At 39.5% G+C, this 14,167-nt stretch overlaps 1 protein-coding gene across 4 annotated transcripts in view; it reads left to right on the forward strand.

Moving 5' to 3' along the window:
• Positions 1-13,889, forward strand: part of LOC103467936 (putative lysozyme-like protein) — a 52,247-nt gene extending 38,358 nt beyond the window's left edge. For all 4 annotated transcript variants that reach the window (XM_008414699.2, XM_017305929.1, XM_017305930.1 and 1 more), the window contains 4 exons: positions 954-1,118; positions 1,570-1,731; positions 5,127-5,264; positions 10,356-13,889. In XM_008414699.2, coding sequence (XP_008412921.1) covers positions 954-1,118; positions 1,570-1,731; positions 5,127-5,264; positions 10,356-10,871 — 981 coding nt within the window. In that variant the 3' untranslated portion in view covers positions 10,872-13,889. The remainder of the gene's footprint in view (positions 1-953; positions 1,119-1,569; positions 1,732-5,126; positions 5,265-10,355) is intronic.
• Positions 13,890-14,167: the final 278 nt, after the last annotated feature.

Here is a 14,167-nt window from a genome sequence, read left to right on the forward strand (position 1 = left end):
TGCAAACATAAATATGTAGTTTGTTTAACTGGGGTTTCAACTGGGACCAACTTATGTTAAAATTAATCAAAGACTGAACTCTTTTAGCAACAAATAGACCCGGCAGTTTTGTCATTAAACATAGAGAATGACTATGTGGAAAAGTAACTCCCACTCACTGTTAAGTATGATGGAGGTTTTGTGTAGATGTGAGTTTGGCTGGGTAACCCCACAGGAGTTCATTTCCTGATAGACGTTTTAAAATAATTAGATATTTTAAATAGAAGTCTTGTGGACCATATGAGAACGCATTTAAAATGGTTGGCCATCGGGTTATTTACCTTGATATTGACCGAAAACATGACCGAACCAAGACAAACAGGTTTATCAGAAACAAAATCAACCTTCGTCCATGGCCATCTTGACACCCAGATCTTCATTCTGTGGAAAACCTGTGGGTTGACAAAGAGAAGAGATAAGATGAACAAACTAAAGAAACTGACCAAGATCCCTCTATTTGCGAGCTCCAGCCTTGTTCCAGAAGGTGAAAGGTTGTTCCAGAAGAATAAACTCTAGCCTATTGGCATGAGGAAATTTTACAAACAGTATACCAAAAAGTTTGGTTCCAATGATTTTGTTAAAAGAAAAAAAAAACATCTTGACAACATATTTATTTAGGAGCTAGAAAAATTAAACTCCTATGATTAAATAACTATTTAATTAAGGCCTTTTTACTCATCTTAACAATGGTTCTAATAAGTTAGAATGGTGCTGTTACTGCTGCTAATAAAGCCAAAAAAATAAAGTCAGATTAGTTCTAAACATATTGGAGCTGCCGCTCCCAGCAGATTCTATTTGTTCGAAGATAAATGGGACCGGTGCTCATTCAGGATGCGTTGCATCGGTTGTCTTTCTCTGTTTACGTTTGAGACAAATGATCAGTGAGAGACTAACCTATCTGTTTTTGTTTTCAGGCTGGCAGAGGGAACGGCAGAGGAAACGGCATCACTAATGGAACCATGGCAGGGAGAGGAAACGGAGCGAGCGGTGTTAGCAGATCTCCTCTGTCCTCTGTAAATTCCCTGGTCAATCAAGATCCAGCTGCAGCTGAATACGCTTCCATACGGAAGTTTAAAAAGGTAGACATAAAACGATTTCTTATCTATGGTAAAAAAAAAAAAAAAAAGAAATCTGAAAAGAAAAAGGATTTCACTGATTTAGCTGGATATCATCAGCAGTGTTTCATCCTCGAACCTACCGAGCGCATTAAAGACTGTCGTAATACAACTTATGTAACTGTAACCGTGTATTAGATTTCACTTCTGAAAAAGAAATATTAACGTCAGGCTTATGTGAAGGTGTCACAGTTGCTGTATTATCTTTAGAGACTTTGAAGAGCTGCGAAAACTGTCTACAAACTCCAGTTTGCTTTTGCGTAAAATATTTTGAAAGGTACATTAAAATCAACCTATATTGTTCAAGCAACATCACTTAATGCTTGCTGCTTGTACAATAGAAATTAAATGTTTCATGATATTTTTCAATAAAATAATTGACTATAATTTTGTCAATCACAATACAAATTTCTAGGTAGATAAGTTAAGTCGGAAGGAGAATAATGGAGCTGACAGCATGTCAGACAGCCAGTCGAGCGTGAGCGACTCCCCCTCTGCTGGTGCTCTTCCCCTACATCGCAGTCAGGAGTTTCCACGCAAGCCGCTGGAGCCGTTCCATCTGCACTCTTTCCCCAAGGTACCGAAAAGAAAAAAATATATATATATATCTTCTTCAAATACATAATCTGTTACACTCCTCAACCAGCCACATTCTGACAGCTGTAGGATAGCCTCATGACCACAAGAGGGCAGTGTCCACAAACAAACATGTTTAGCCATGCAGGTTGAAATGATTTAGCTGGTTTGGTCTTGACATTTTCTCAGTTTTCATAGCTTTAGAGCAAAAATATATTTAGTGTAGGTTAAATGTGGTTACCCTATTAAGTTTTATTCACTTTTAAGAAGAGTCGAATGATGTACGTAAGATAAAAAAATTACAAAAACTATTGTTTTGTTCTGTCACATACTTCATATATTCAGATGTCGATAAATTACATTATCATTGAAAACGTTCTTTATTTCAGCAATTCTGTTCAAAAATAAAACTTATATTAAATTTGTTGCTCACAGAGTGATGCATTTCAAGCACTTCAATCAATTTAGCTGGCTTGCAGCTAATGAAAATCAGATTCTGTTTCCAGAAAATAGCATAACGCAATTTTTTAAAAGTATTTTTAATGTAGAAATGTAATTTTGTGACATGCACAATTGTGAGGAAGCCTGTTCTAACTTGACTGTTATTCTGACATCTCAAGTTTCTTAAGTGAAAAAGCTGTCTGTTCACAAACTGCTGTATCCAAGCATTTTATTGGAATGCTAAGTTGAAGGAAAAAGTATGCCATGTGAATATGTTCAAAACACAGAGACAACTGAAGACCAAAGAGGGTTGTGAAGCAAAGCCTAGTTTGGTGAGATTTGCAGGATTTGCAAGGCAAGGACTGGAACCAGTACTTCACTGATTGCCACTAGAAAAACTCATATCCAGGACATTGTCTACAACCGTCACATCCCATCTGCAAAGCCTCTTCTAAACCAGAAACAACAGTGTGTCTCTCCTGGGCCAAGTAGAAAAAAGAATGGACTGTTGCTCAGTGGTTTAAATTCCCCTTTTAGTGATTTAAATTTCCTCTTTTTTCATCTTTAAGAGGAAGATGAGAGACACCAGACACAACAATACAAACAAGCTGAAGGCCGCTGTTAGAGCAAACCGGGGTTCCTCAACATCTCAGTTATATGTCAGGCTAAACGCCTTCATGCCTCGCCACTTTGATGCAGTAATTCATGCAAAATGAACCCAAATCAAATGTTGAGTGCATGTCTTTTACTGTACATAGACAACTTTTAAGTGAGGCAAAATTTGTGTTGTAAAAATATTTTCTATATATTAGGCATCCATTTTATTTACATCCTCTAAAAACACTGGATGTGGCCTTTTTATTAGCTGTAAGCAATTATAAGAATGAAAAGAAATCAATACAAAAGCAAAAAATTTCTCTTAAGATGAAGGATAAAATCACTGCTGATGTGATTTGTTACTGACCTGAACTTTTAATGAGTGTGACAAACCTTTAAAGTGTGTGTGTTTTTTTTCCACGTGTGTGTGTGCTTGCCTTCTGCCCGCTTTGCATCATGCAGTGCAGCACACTATTAGAGCAAAGTGTGGAAGCATGGATTATCTAAGAGTTTGGCAGGCTGCCTGGTTGCCAGTGTGTGTGTGTGTGTGTGTGTGTGTGTCGGTGGGAGTGCTCCTGTTGAATCCATCAGCAAGTCTATCTAGAAACAGCTAACAGGTAGCCAGCAGCCTGAATGAGAATAAATACTGTGCACATATTGAAGCCATTTGCTATTTTAACTCAGTCAGGCTGCATGGGGGGGGGGTGGGCTTATAAAAGTTTAATCATCCTCAGTTGCATGTGTGTTCACCAATTTGTGGTTCCTAATTGGTTACTAATTCCTCTTAAGACCTGTAGCTATAAAAAAGTTTTGCAAGAGAAGTGTCATGTTGGGTCATTCTTTTATGACATCTAGGTTTGTCTTAAGCCACCCATGCAGAGTGATATTTTCCAGATAATGTTAAAGGTATTGAAAATAGTAAGTCAACTGTTGCCTGTCAGTCAGGATTTGCTAAGTGCAGCAGTTAAACTCTATGAAAGGCCCAAACATTTCTCCTGAATACAGATTCCTATCTGACCTCTACCTCTCCTCAAGTCTCTCAGAAATCACCACCACCAGCAGAGTTAAATGGAGGTTATGTTTTGGCAGCACTGTCTGTGTGCCACTAGGTCTGCCTGTCTGTCAGCAAGACATATTTGAGTTTGCAGATTTGCATAAAATGTCTTTGGAACTGTTGGTCGCAGAGCAAGGAGGAACTGAAAAAAAAAACTGCATTTAAGCACAAAGCTGCCATTTTTGGCTTAACAGAAAAAGTGATTCAGTAATTTAATTTTGTTTTTATGACAGAGATCTTACTCTGAAATCTCCATCTGAAGAGCCAGAGAGCTAATTTCAGGTTTTTACTGATGTCAGATGCTTGTTAACAAGACAAATCGACAACTCTGTTTGACATTTGTTTGATCGTCATTTAAATAACCAAACTTTTGTCCAAAAGGTAATTATTTCATGGCGTTTGAGATTATGTCATAGTGTATGTTTAGCCTGTGATGGACTGGCCACCTGACCAGGGTGTACCCTGCCTCTCTCCCATTATCCTCAGGAGATGGACAGCAGCACCCTTTTCAATCCCAATAGGACCGAGCGTGTAAGATGATGGATATTTTGCTAAAAGTTATTGATTTCACTATTTCTTCAAAGCCTTCCAGTCAAAATGATCCTGTAGGGCAGGTGAAGCCTGGAACTGAGTTTCAAAGTGTTGTTTTTAAAGTATTGTGGTTATAACAACAAAAATTCAAAAATAATAATGCATAAACTTTTGGTTTTTAGAAAGAACAAGAAATGTTCCTGCTGCTAAGGGAAACATGTTGTTAGTTATTCTATTGTTATCTATAACATTTATGTTATTTTTGAGTTTGATGCAAAGAATTAAGCAAAAATATGGACTAAAAACCTGAATTCAGTTGTAGTTTTTAAATCAAGTTTCTTATTGCACAGAATATTTTATATTTTACATTCTTGATTAATAGAATAATAGACTTTACCTATCTTTATTTCCAATTGTAAATCTTCACATTTACAATGCTAAATGTCCAATCCATAAACATCCAAATCCAGATGACGCAAAAGGGAAACTAGTCATGGTCTGAAGTTTCCCTGATCCAATCCAACTTTGGGTTCGTACAATCCAGGACTGACTCCTGGAAACTGGCCCATTCCTCGAAAACACACATGAATAATTCACTTGTTTTTGTTCATCTACTTTTAACTCATACATTACATACATGACATTACATACTCTAATGTCTAATATTATGACATTAGAGCTTTTATTTGCATGAGTACCTTTGCACAATGGCTCACAGATTCTAACCTCACAGCCGCACTTTATGAAGCTCATCATTTAACTTTGTTTATCAGGAAGCAGTGTTCATAGGCAATGGGGAGCAGTACATCTGGAAGCCTCCGGAGGACGAAGACATCATCACCTTGCACCCACCTCCACTCCGGGGAGAGAACGGACAGCCGGGGCATCCATCGCCTCCAACTGCAAAGGAGGTAGTTTACCTACAGTATGTGTATTTGTGAATGGATACATGTGATTTTAGTGACAAGCTGGGAGAATAAAGAATCAATACAAGGCTGGCCGGAAACTCTCCAAGCAGGCAGGAGATTCAGTCTCTGATTTCTGCTGTGTTTACCGACGCCGGCACCCTTTTGATTGGGTACGTCGTCGTAACACGGCTGCCTCACGACCTTCCTGCCATACGTGGTTTCTGCTTACAGAAAGAGGTTATGTTACATGGATCCACAACCCCCACCGGCCTGCCTGAACCTTGACCTCATTCGCCCAACCCCCCATTCATCTGTCGGCCTTCAGCATATATCTACACAGACCAGGGCTGACTGTCACCTGCTGTCCAGTATTAATCATAGCTCAGAATAGATACAGCTATGTTTAAATAGGGCATGTGTTTATATACTGTGTGTGTGTGTGTATATATGTAAATATATGCACACATCTGTTTATGTTTTAGACAAACTATGCAGTTAGAATAGAAAATTCCAACTGAAACTTGATTTAAGTGAAGTCTTAGTGTTAGTGCAGCTTTTCTGCAAACTCCTGGTAGGGTTCCTTACCAAGCAACCAACATTATAATAAAGTTGTACAGTAGTTTAAACCAGTCTTACATTAGTAGTTAGTAGACCCATGATGAGCTGCAAAGATACACAGCCTAAATGAGAGAATCTGTGAACAGGACAGCTATACACATATTTTTGTTTTGGAAAAGCCTTACACAGGGGTCTGCAAACTTAACAAATAGGCATTTTTGCCCCCAATTCTACTAAATTCAAACTTGTTTAGAGCCAAAAATATTAAATGAATGTATTAATGTTTTGTGTGTATGAATGGAAGCTGGAATCCTTGGGTAAATGATGAAATAAGTTACACTAAAGAACTCAAATAACTTACAAAAGCAGAGGGTAAACAGAGACTGGAAAACATGAGGCAAGCAGAAGGAACCAGCCAGGAGTAAGTGAACGAGAGGTGGCTAATTACTGGGGTGTTTGATTGCTGGAATAATGGACCAAGACTAATTACAAACTGAATGCAGCTGTGATGGAAGAGCAGAACGCAAGCTGAGAGAGAGAAATGGCACAAAACATTAACTGCAACAAAGACCGACAAATACAATAAATAAATAATAAACTTGATGCAACTAAATTAGGACAAAAAGAACGAGAATATAATGGACAGAAGGCTGATCTACTCAGAGCAAAATAAAAATAACTAAGGTGAAAACCCAGATAACAAAACAACCCAAGATCATGGCACTTTGAAAAAGGACAACTTAAAATTTTTTATTATTATTTTGAGCTCTGGTAAAATAATTTTTTTAATTATTTTTGATTTGTACTTTTAGGTTTTACAAGAAAGTAAGACAGAAAACACACACATATATATAATGGCATAATGGTGTATTATCCATATATGGATAATGCTGGAGCCAAAGGTTGCAGACCCCTGGTTTAACACATGACCTAAATCCAGTTGGGAATCTTGAAAACTGATGTTCACAGTCACTCTAGATTTAATCTGACTAAGATTGAACTATTTTGCAAAGACGTACTGGACTAAATTTTCAGATCTAGATGTGCAAAGTTAAAAACACTTGTTGGTGTCTCCATATAAACCCTGCTTTTCAGATTTAAGATTTTACTTCCTTTTTTTCCCACTTAACTCTTATCTTTGTCTTACATGTGAAATCCCATTCAAATACATCAAAGTTTCTGGTTATCCATCCATTTTTTTTACACCCTTATCCTTTAGTGGTGTCGGGAGGGTTGCTGGTGCCCAGTTTCTGGTTGTAAATTGACAAAATATTAAAAATTTTAAAGAGGTGTGATTACTTTTCCAAGGCACTAAATATGTTTGAGTGAGTGAGCTGTAAACTGTCTGCCTACAGGTCAGAGACAGTCAGTCTAAATAGCACAGGGGTCCCTAAAATAGACAAGTGTTTATTTTTACTCCATCACCACACTTCTCCATGCGTCCCAGTCTCAGTTTAAACACTAAACATTTTAAACACTTTATGATTAAAAATGCATGTTATAACAAAGCAGTAGTTCTAAAGGGTATTATAGTGTTAGTGAGCTTATCAAAGGCATTGATGAGTTTAGCAAAAAAAAAAGGATGATTTATGTAGAAATGAAAGGGTTAAGTCTCTGCGCTTTACTGCCAGGAGCACTTCTACGTTGTATGTCAAAATGCACCACGGAGCAACTGGCCTTGATAGCGTTTTGCAGTCTCTCACAATTTCTCTTTTTTAAACTACTTTCTCTACTTTTTCCCCTCTGTATTAATGTTTTCCCCACTCGTTTTGTTTTCTCGCTTCAGATCTTGTTGTTGCCCTAACATGCCCCTATACTCTGGAGTTTGTCAGTTGCAGCCGTCAAAAGGTGTTGAGTTTCCACTCCCAACCAAGTCTCCTCCTCTCCTTGGTGCTCACTCCTTCTGCTCCACTCCCTTTGTGGCTATTAGGAGGCCCTGCCCTCCCCAACCAGTCACGTTGCATCAAGCGTGTCCCAGCAGATGAATATCTGCTGCTGCAAGATCCTTTTGAAAACTCTGCGGTCCTTGCAACTCACAGAATCACGACCACGACCAGATGCGTGAGTGGCGCACAGCCACTGTATGCAGAAAGTGTTGCTTATCGATGCCTTGCTCAGAGCTGGAAGCTAAAAACAACATAAAGTAGTACAGTCCGCTGAGAAGAGAAAAGAAAGCATACAATGGCTGGCTTCCTCACCAGCTGTAGCTCAGTTTTGAAATCCCCATCATCTTGTGACTTCCTTCCTTCCTCTGTGCAGAGTTGCACACTCTGTGTCCACATAAATACATGCACTTGCACACACACACACAGCACGTTGTCTGCACACACTTACAGCTTATGCCGGGGTCTTTGTTTATCCAAAAAGGTCACACCAGAAAATTGTGGGGGCAGGGTGTGTGCATGCTCCACTTCAGCTCTGCCTGTAACACAAGGAGCGCAGAGAAACGGCGAGAGATACTCACAGAGGAAGTCTCAGTCACATGCACTTTATTTACTTTCCCCCCAGCACGACCAATCGATGTGACATATAGTGCAAGGTGAGCACACATAAAGAAAGGGAGTCCTGTCATGATTTTGGAGGCAGGACAAAAACAAGGTTAATCTGTATGTGAGGTGGAAAAAAAGAGAGTCTGCATAGGCAGCGTTTCTCAGGCCCAGCAGAGCTGAGCTACTGGTGTGGGTGTGAACGATGAGGGTAAACATCACCACGGCCCACAATCCTTTGCTCTTTTTCACCACTTGTGGAATTTTGACACAGAAATGCCAGAGGTCGCGGAGCTGGTTTATCAGAATTCCTCACACATGCTTTTCAGTTGTGAACCCTAGCTATTGCTGCAAACCAAGCACGTATGCACACACGCTGTGCAAAAAAACCCGCATTTATGAATGAGGACCTGCAGTCATAACACCTGCAGTCCATGCACAGCAAATCTTATACCTACAAAGGTCATTCAGGAAAACAAAACTTGTTGGGGCTTTTTTTTTTTTAACTTGGCTCTCGTCCAGATAATTCAGTCCATGCTTTGTCGCCCTGTTACCAAAGCAGTGGTGTGGAAATTTTAACAGATTCATCCACTGCACAACTAACTCTGTTGTTGACTAGAAATCCAACGGACTGATAACAGAGTTTACACTGTCTTATCCTGCTCGGTTAAATTAGGTCAGGTTATAGCAAAGAGCAAGAGCTGTTAATGCATGTGCAAACCTCTGTGCATAAACACACAATCCATGCTCAGGCAGTGTTTTGCATATTTCATTTTAGCAACAGTATACTTTTACACTTGTTATCACATGTTGCATGTCAGTGATATTTATATACTAAGACGTAATAGTTAACGAAGCAACACGAGACTTGCAATATATAGCAGAAAATGTTACATTTAAGTATGACTCCAGTGCAGCATGTGCATTCTGCAGTGCCTTGAAAAAGTATTCACACCCCTTGAACTTTGTAACATTCTGGACTGCAAATTAAAATGATTTTAACCTCTGACATCAAAACCGGGGACAGCTAATTTTGCTTAAATTGAATCTTATTACCGTAATTAATAGAGTTTACCTGTGTGCAATCGAATTTGAAATGGTTGTTTTGTGGAGGCTGCAAACTTTTTTTAAATTATTTTAAAGAGCTATATAATGAAGATCAAGCAACACACTGGAAGGGTCAGAGATACAGTTGCAGAAAAATTTAAGTTGCAGAGTTAAATAATAGTGCAATATTTGAACATCTCATGAACCACTCTCCAGTTTGCCATTTGACAATTGAAAGAGCATGGCTCAAATGCAAACTTAACAAGACATAGCAGTCTACCTATACTGACAAGCCAAGCCTGGTATTTAGCTAAGAAGGGGCTAATGAGCCCATGGTATCTCTGGAGGGGTTGCCAAGATCCAGAAGTAAAATCATTGCTGAAAAAAGCTATAAAAAGTTTGCAGTTTGCCACTAGCTAGTACCACGCAGTGAACATGGCGAAAAAACGTGCTCTTGTCAGATGAGACCAAAATAAAAATTTGTAAAGCAGTGATTAATAGGAGCTGATTACAAATGAATGCCACACTGATTTTCACTTTTCAAGCAAAAATTTGTGTGATTTTCCTTCCACCCGCCACAATTTTTTATGCAGCCTTCTAGACTCTAGGGGGACACTTTAATAGACCCTATTAGATAACAGTGGTGTGCGTGAATATTATTTAATCAATCAAATGGGAGCCATTTTTATCTGTGTTCTGACAAATTACATCAATGTATAAAGATGTTCAGTATTGTTGAATTTTAAGAAGTGAATGCAGAGGCAGCTACTTATAAATGTTTCAGCAGTTCGTTTTTTTTTCTCACTATATTCTGGCACAAGTGGTTTGAGGCATTGTACATATTAGTAGGTGGAGACGTTGGCCCTTATGAACACTGCAGTGACATTTTATCACAGGATATGTCACCAGTAAACAACAGGATAGATTTTGACTGTAGTTATGTGTTATTAACTCATTAACTGACACCATGCTGTGTTCTTGTCCTGTGTGTATGTGCCATCAGATTGCAGACACTTACTCCATTGTGTGCAAAACCCAGAAAAAAAAGCCTCCCATGGAGCACAACGGAGCAAAGACCCTTCCGCGCTCCTTCGGAGGGGACAGGGGAAACCGAGGCCGAGGCCGAGGAGTCCAGGGGCAGGCCCGTTCTCAGGAGGAGCCCTGCTACGAGCCTGTGGGGGACCGGTCCTGGTCCTCTCCCGTGGCCGAGTCAGACCCTGCATACGCGAGTATCGACGCCCACAGGAAACGTGAGCAGGGAGCAACCAATAACAGCACAGGTGGGGGTAGCGCCACTCTGAAGAGGAAGAAGCAAAGCCCTCCGCAGCAGCAGCAACATCAGGCAGCACCAGCAGCACTACAAGGCTCAGGGCCCATTGCTCCTCCAGTCAGAGGCCTCCCCGGTGGGGAAAACTTCTATGAAACCATCAGCGATGTAAAACAGGGAGGCAACACTTCTGGCACTACCACCATCTTCACTTTCAACGATGGGATGGAGATGTACGTCACCGGCCTGTAGCACCCTCGTAGAAATCCACTGCTCCAGATTTCATGGATCTTCAAGCAGGTTTCTGTACATAGACACAGGCCCTCTACAATCAATGAGGATCCATTTTGTGTTGACATCAGGTACAAACAGGGTCTTAATCCAGGTTCAGACTTCCTTCGATTGGTCTGCATTTCAGAACCAGCCTAAGCCTAGTCCAGCCCAAAAATGGACCAAATACATTTGAACAAAAACAAAAAAATATATATAAATATATATATATATGTAACTGTGTCACTTGGCCATACTCACCCACTTGTGCATCATTTTTCATTATATATTTATTTTTATATGAACACTGTGCTCTTGAAAGAGTATGTGTTTCAACTCACAACCTGAGAAGAACACTCTTAAAATACATATGGAACAAACAAAAAAAAGAAAAATGTGCATGCATTGTGCAAACTCACACAATAGTAGACATGAAAATAGACATTAGTAGCAATGAAAGTGGATGTTTACGGAGTATAAGGTAAGCAATCGGGTCACCGGTGCACAGATATCCCTCATCTTGGGGTGGAGAATAAGCACATTAAAGGCACAGTTATTTGTGGTGCTCCGCTCTACCTACGCAAACATAAAACAGGTTCTGACGCTCACTGACCTGTCGTCTGGAGGAGAGTGTTTGCGGTGCTTTGTTCAAACACAGGCCTGTAATTTGCAGGCCCGCTCAAATGCACAGGAGTAAATTACGGTCATTGTCTTCATTCCGCAAATTGTCATCAGTGTCAGCTGCTAGTAAGAGCCCTCGTGATAAAATTAGAACGTGAGCTTTTGCTCAATAAAGGCTTTAGATTAAGACAAAAGTTGAAAATGTACCGTCACGTTTGGCAAACTGTTGCTGGAGGCATGCTGACGCCACCCTCCACCCAGATGCACACGTATTTGGCAGAGTCATGCAAGGTGAAGTGATCAGGTCGAGGGCAGCGAACGGCTTGTGCAAGAATTTCTCCAGTGTGATCATTTCCCAATGAGAGAGCTTAACTGTACTGCAGGGATAAATGAGATTAGTGTTTTTAAAAGAAAATGGAGAAGTGAAAGAGTTTCAATACCAATGCAGGATGCTTCATTCTGTTCAGTTTGTGTCATTTCTTATGCGGATTGTAAACTTCTTATTTCATAGTCTCTGTATTTTTGCACAGGACAACTGCCTGACTGCTGAGCCTAGCTGTACCCCTGAAGGGATATCAAAGCACAGTTTTGATTTGCTCTGAGCACTGAAAAAAAAAACAACAAAAAAAAAAGCTAGAGCTCCACGGAGCTCACTAGACTTGAGTCCTGTGGTTGAAATAGTAACAGAGGGGTCTGGACTCCAAAGAAAATATAAAGCTGGACACAAATATTACCATTTAGTGTCTTTTTGAAAAGTTGTTCATCTCTTTCTCCCCGGTCTCGTTTCCAGTTTCTGTGCTGGGTTCTCTTCCATCATAAACAGTCTTTCCCATGTAGCTTCGGGAACCATTAAAAAAAGAATGCAGGAAGAAAGACTTTTAGGGCTTGATGTAGTGTTGGGAGAATGTATTTGCCCCTTTATAAGATTTGCCCTCTTTTATTTTGAGTTTTGACTAACTTCTGTCTTTCAAATTTTGAAGCAAGTTTTAAACAAATTTGCCTACTGTAAATACAAAATTCAGTTTTCAAATGATATTAAATATTAAAGAAAGTCAAACATCTAAAACTTGGTCTCTTATGAAAACACATTAGTCTTAAATCTTATAGCTAGTTTTGCTACTGTAATCTGTCAGTCTTTTACACCACTACAGATGAATTTAGAATGCTCTTCTTTGCCGAATTGTCTTAACTCACCAACATTGGAGGATTTTTGAGCATTAAGGGCCTGTACAGGGATAATGTTGCAACGTATGTTTCTAACCTAACCCCCCACTTTATCTACTCCCAACCCTTCAAAACATTTTTTTATGTTAATCCAGGACTGAGCTTAGTCTGCTAGATAACCCAAGTCAATTGAGTTTAAGGTCACAAACTAATGGCTGGACTTTCTCCTTTAGGATTTTTTTTATTAGAGAGCAGAAATCATAAATCCATCAACTAAGGCCACTTGTTCAGGTCTTGAAGCTGCAACCAGCCTCATTACCCCCACTACGTTCACCACTGTCCTTGGCCAACGTTTTCCCCACTTATGGATAATGGCTTTTGGTGAGACTACCTGGTCCTACAGTCTTAGAAATGGCTTTGTAACCCTTTCCAGATTGGTAGGTGTAAGGACCTTAATTTTTGTTTGTTTAGATCATTTGGCTACTTCATGGTGTTTGACAGGTTCTGTTTAAGTGATTTTCTAATTGTCTTGGTTCTCACAGTTCAGGTCAGGCTGTGTAAAGTGAAAAAATACCCAAAAGAATGTGACTAATCACAAATATTTAATGATATAAGAAGGGGGTGAATTTTTATCTTCACGCATGGTTAGGTTGTTTTGTTCCCCTAAGTAACTGAAATCAACATTAGAAAACTGCTTTTGTATTTACTCGGGTTTTCATTGTCTGATATTAACATTTTGATAATTTGTGTGCGACAAAGAAACTAAAATAAAATAACTGTTTGGGGGTAAATACTTCTTTGCAGTACTGTAAAGGGAGAATTGATTAAGTTTATATTCTATTTACTTGCCGTGTGACAAGGACGGGTTTAAAGAGGTTTTAAGAGAAATATATAAATGCTACTGTGTCAGAAAGTATGTAAAAACAAATGCACACTGTATTTTGAAGCACTGTTTAATTTTTAACCTAACTAATGACAATACATTTGGTTAAATAGCTCACACCACTGCCATGAAAAGAGTATATTTATGTTGTTGATGCTACTTTTCCTTTCTGCTTGAGCAAGTAAGTGCATGCCTTGATATATGGAGATGAAAACAAATAGTGTGTTACTTATCTCTCGTTTCTATTTTATGTTGTACTTTTTGCCATGTAATGTAAAAGCAGCATTTTGTTTAGCCAAAGCAACAACTTTAACGAGCAAAAGAGAGAGGAAGGGATAGCGAGGAGCCATTGGGAGAAAATGGAAGAGCTGTTTATTCTTTTCCCTAGAGGGAGCAGCAAAGCGGGATAGCGTGGGGCTGGGGGGTGGGGGAGAGATGCACAGCTAGTGTAAAGCCAGATGAGCGTCAGTGCAAATGGACACGGACCCAGAGGGCTTGCCCCCTTCCTGATTTGTTTTTGTTTTCCACATAGAAGACACTCCCTCTTTCTCCTGCTGTACAGAGGAGGGCCCCTTTGATGTCCTGTTCTGAGGGGTCTCCAAGTAATACA

Source organism: Poecilia reticulata, linkage group LG7, assembly GCF_000633615.1.
Source record: "Poecilia reticulata strain Guanapo linkage group LG7, Guppy_female_1.0+MT, whole genome shotgun sequence".
Lineage (NCBI taxonomy): Eukaryota > Metazoa > Chordata > Actinopteri > Cyprinodontiformes > Poeciliidae > Poecilia > Poecilia reticulata.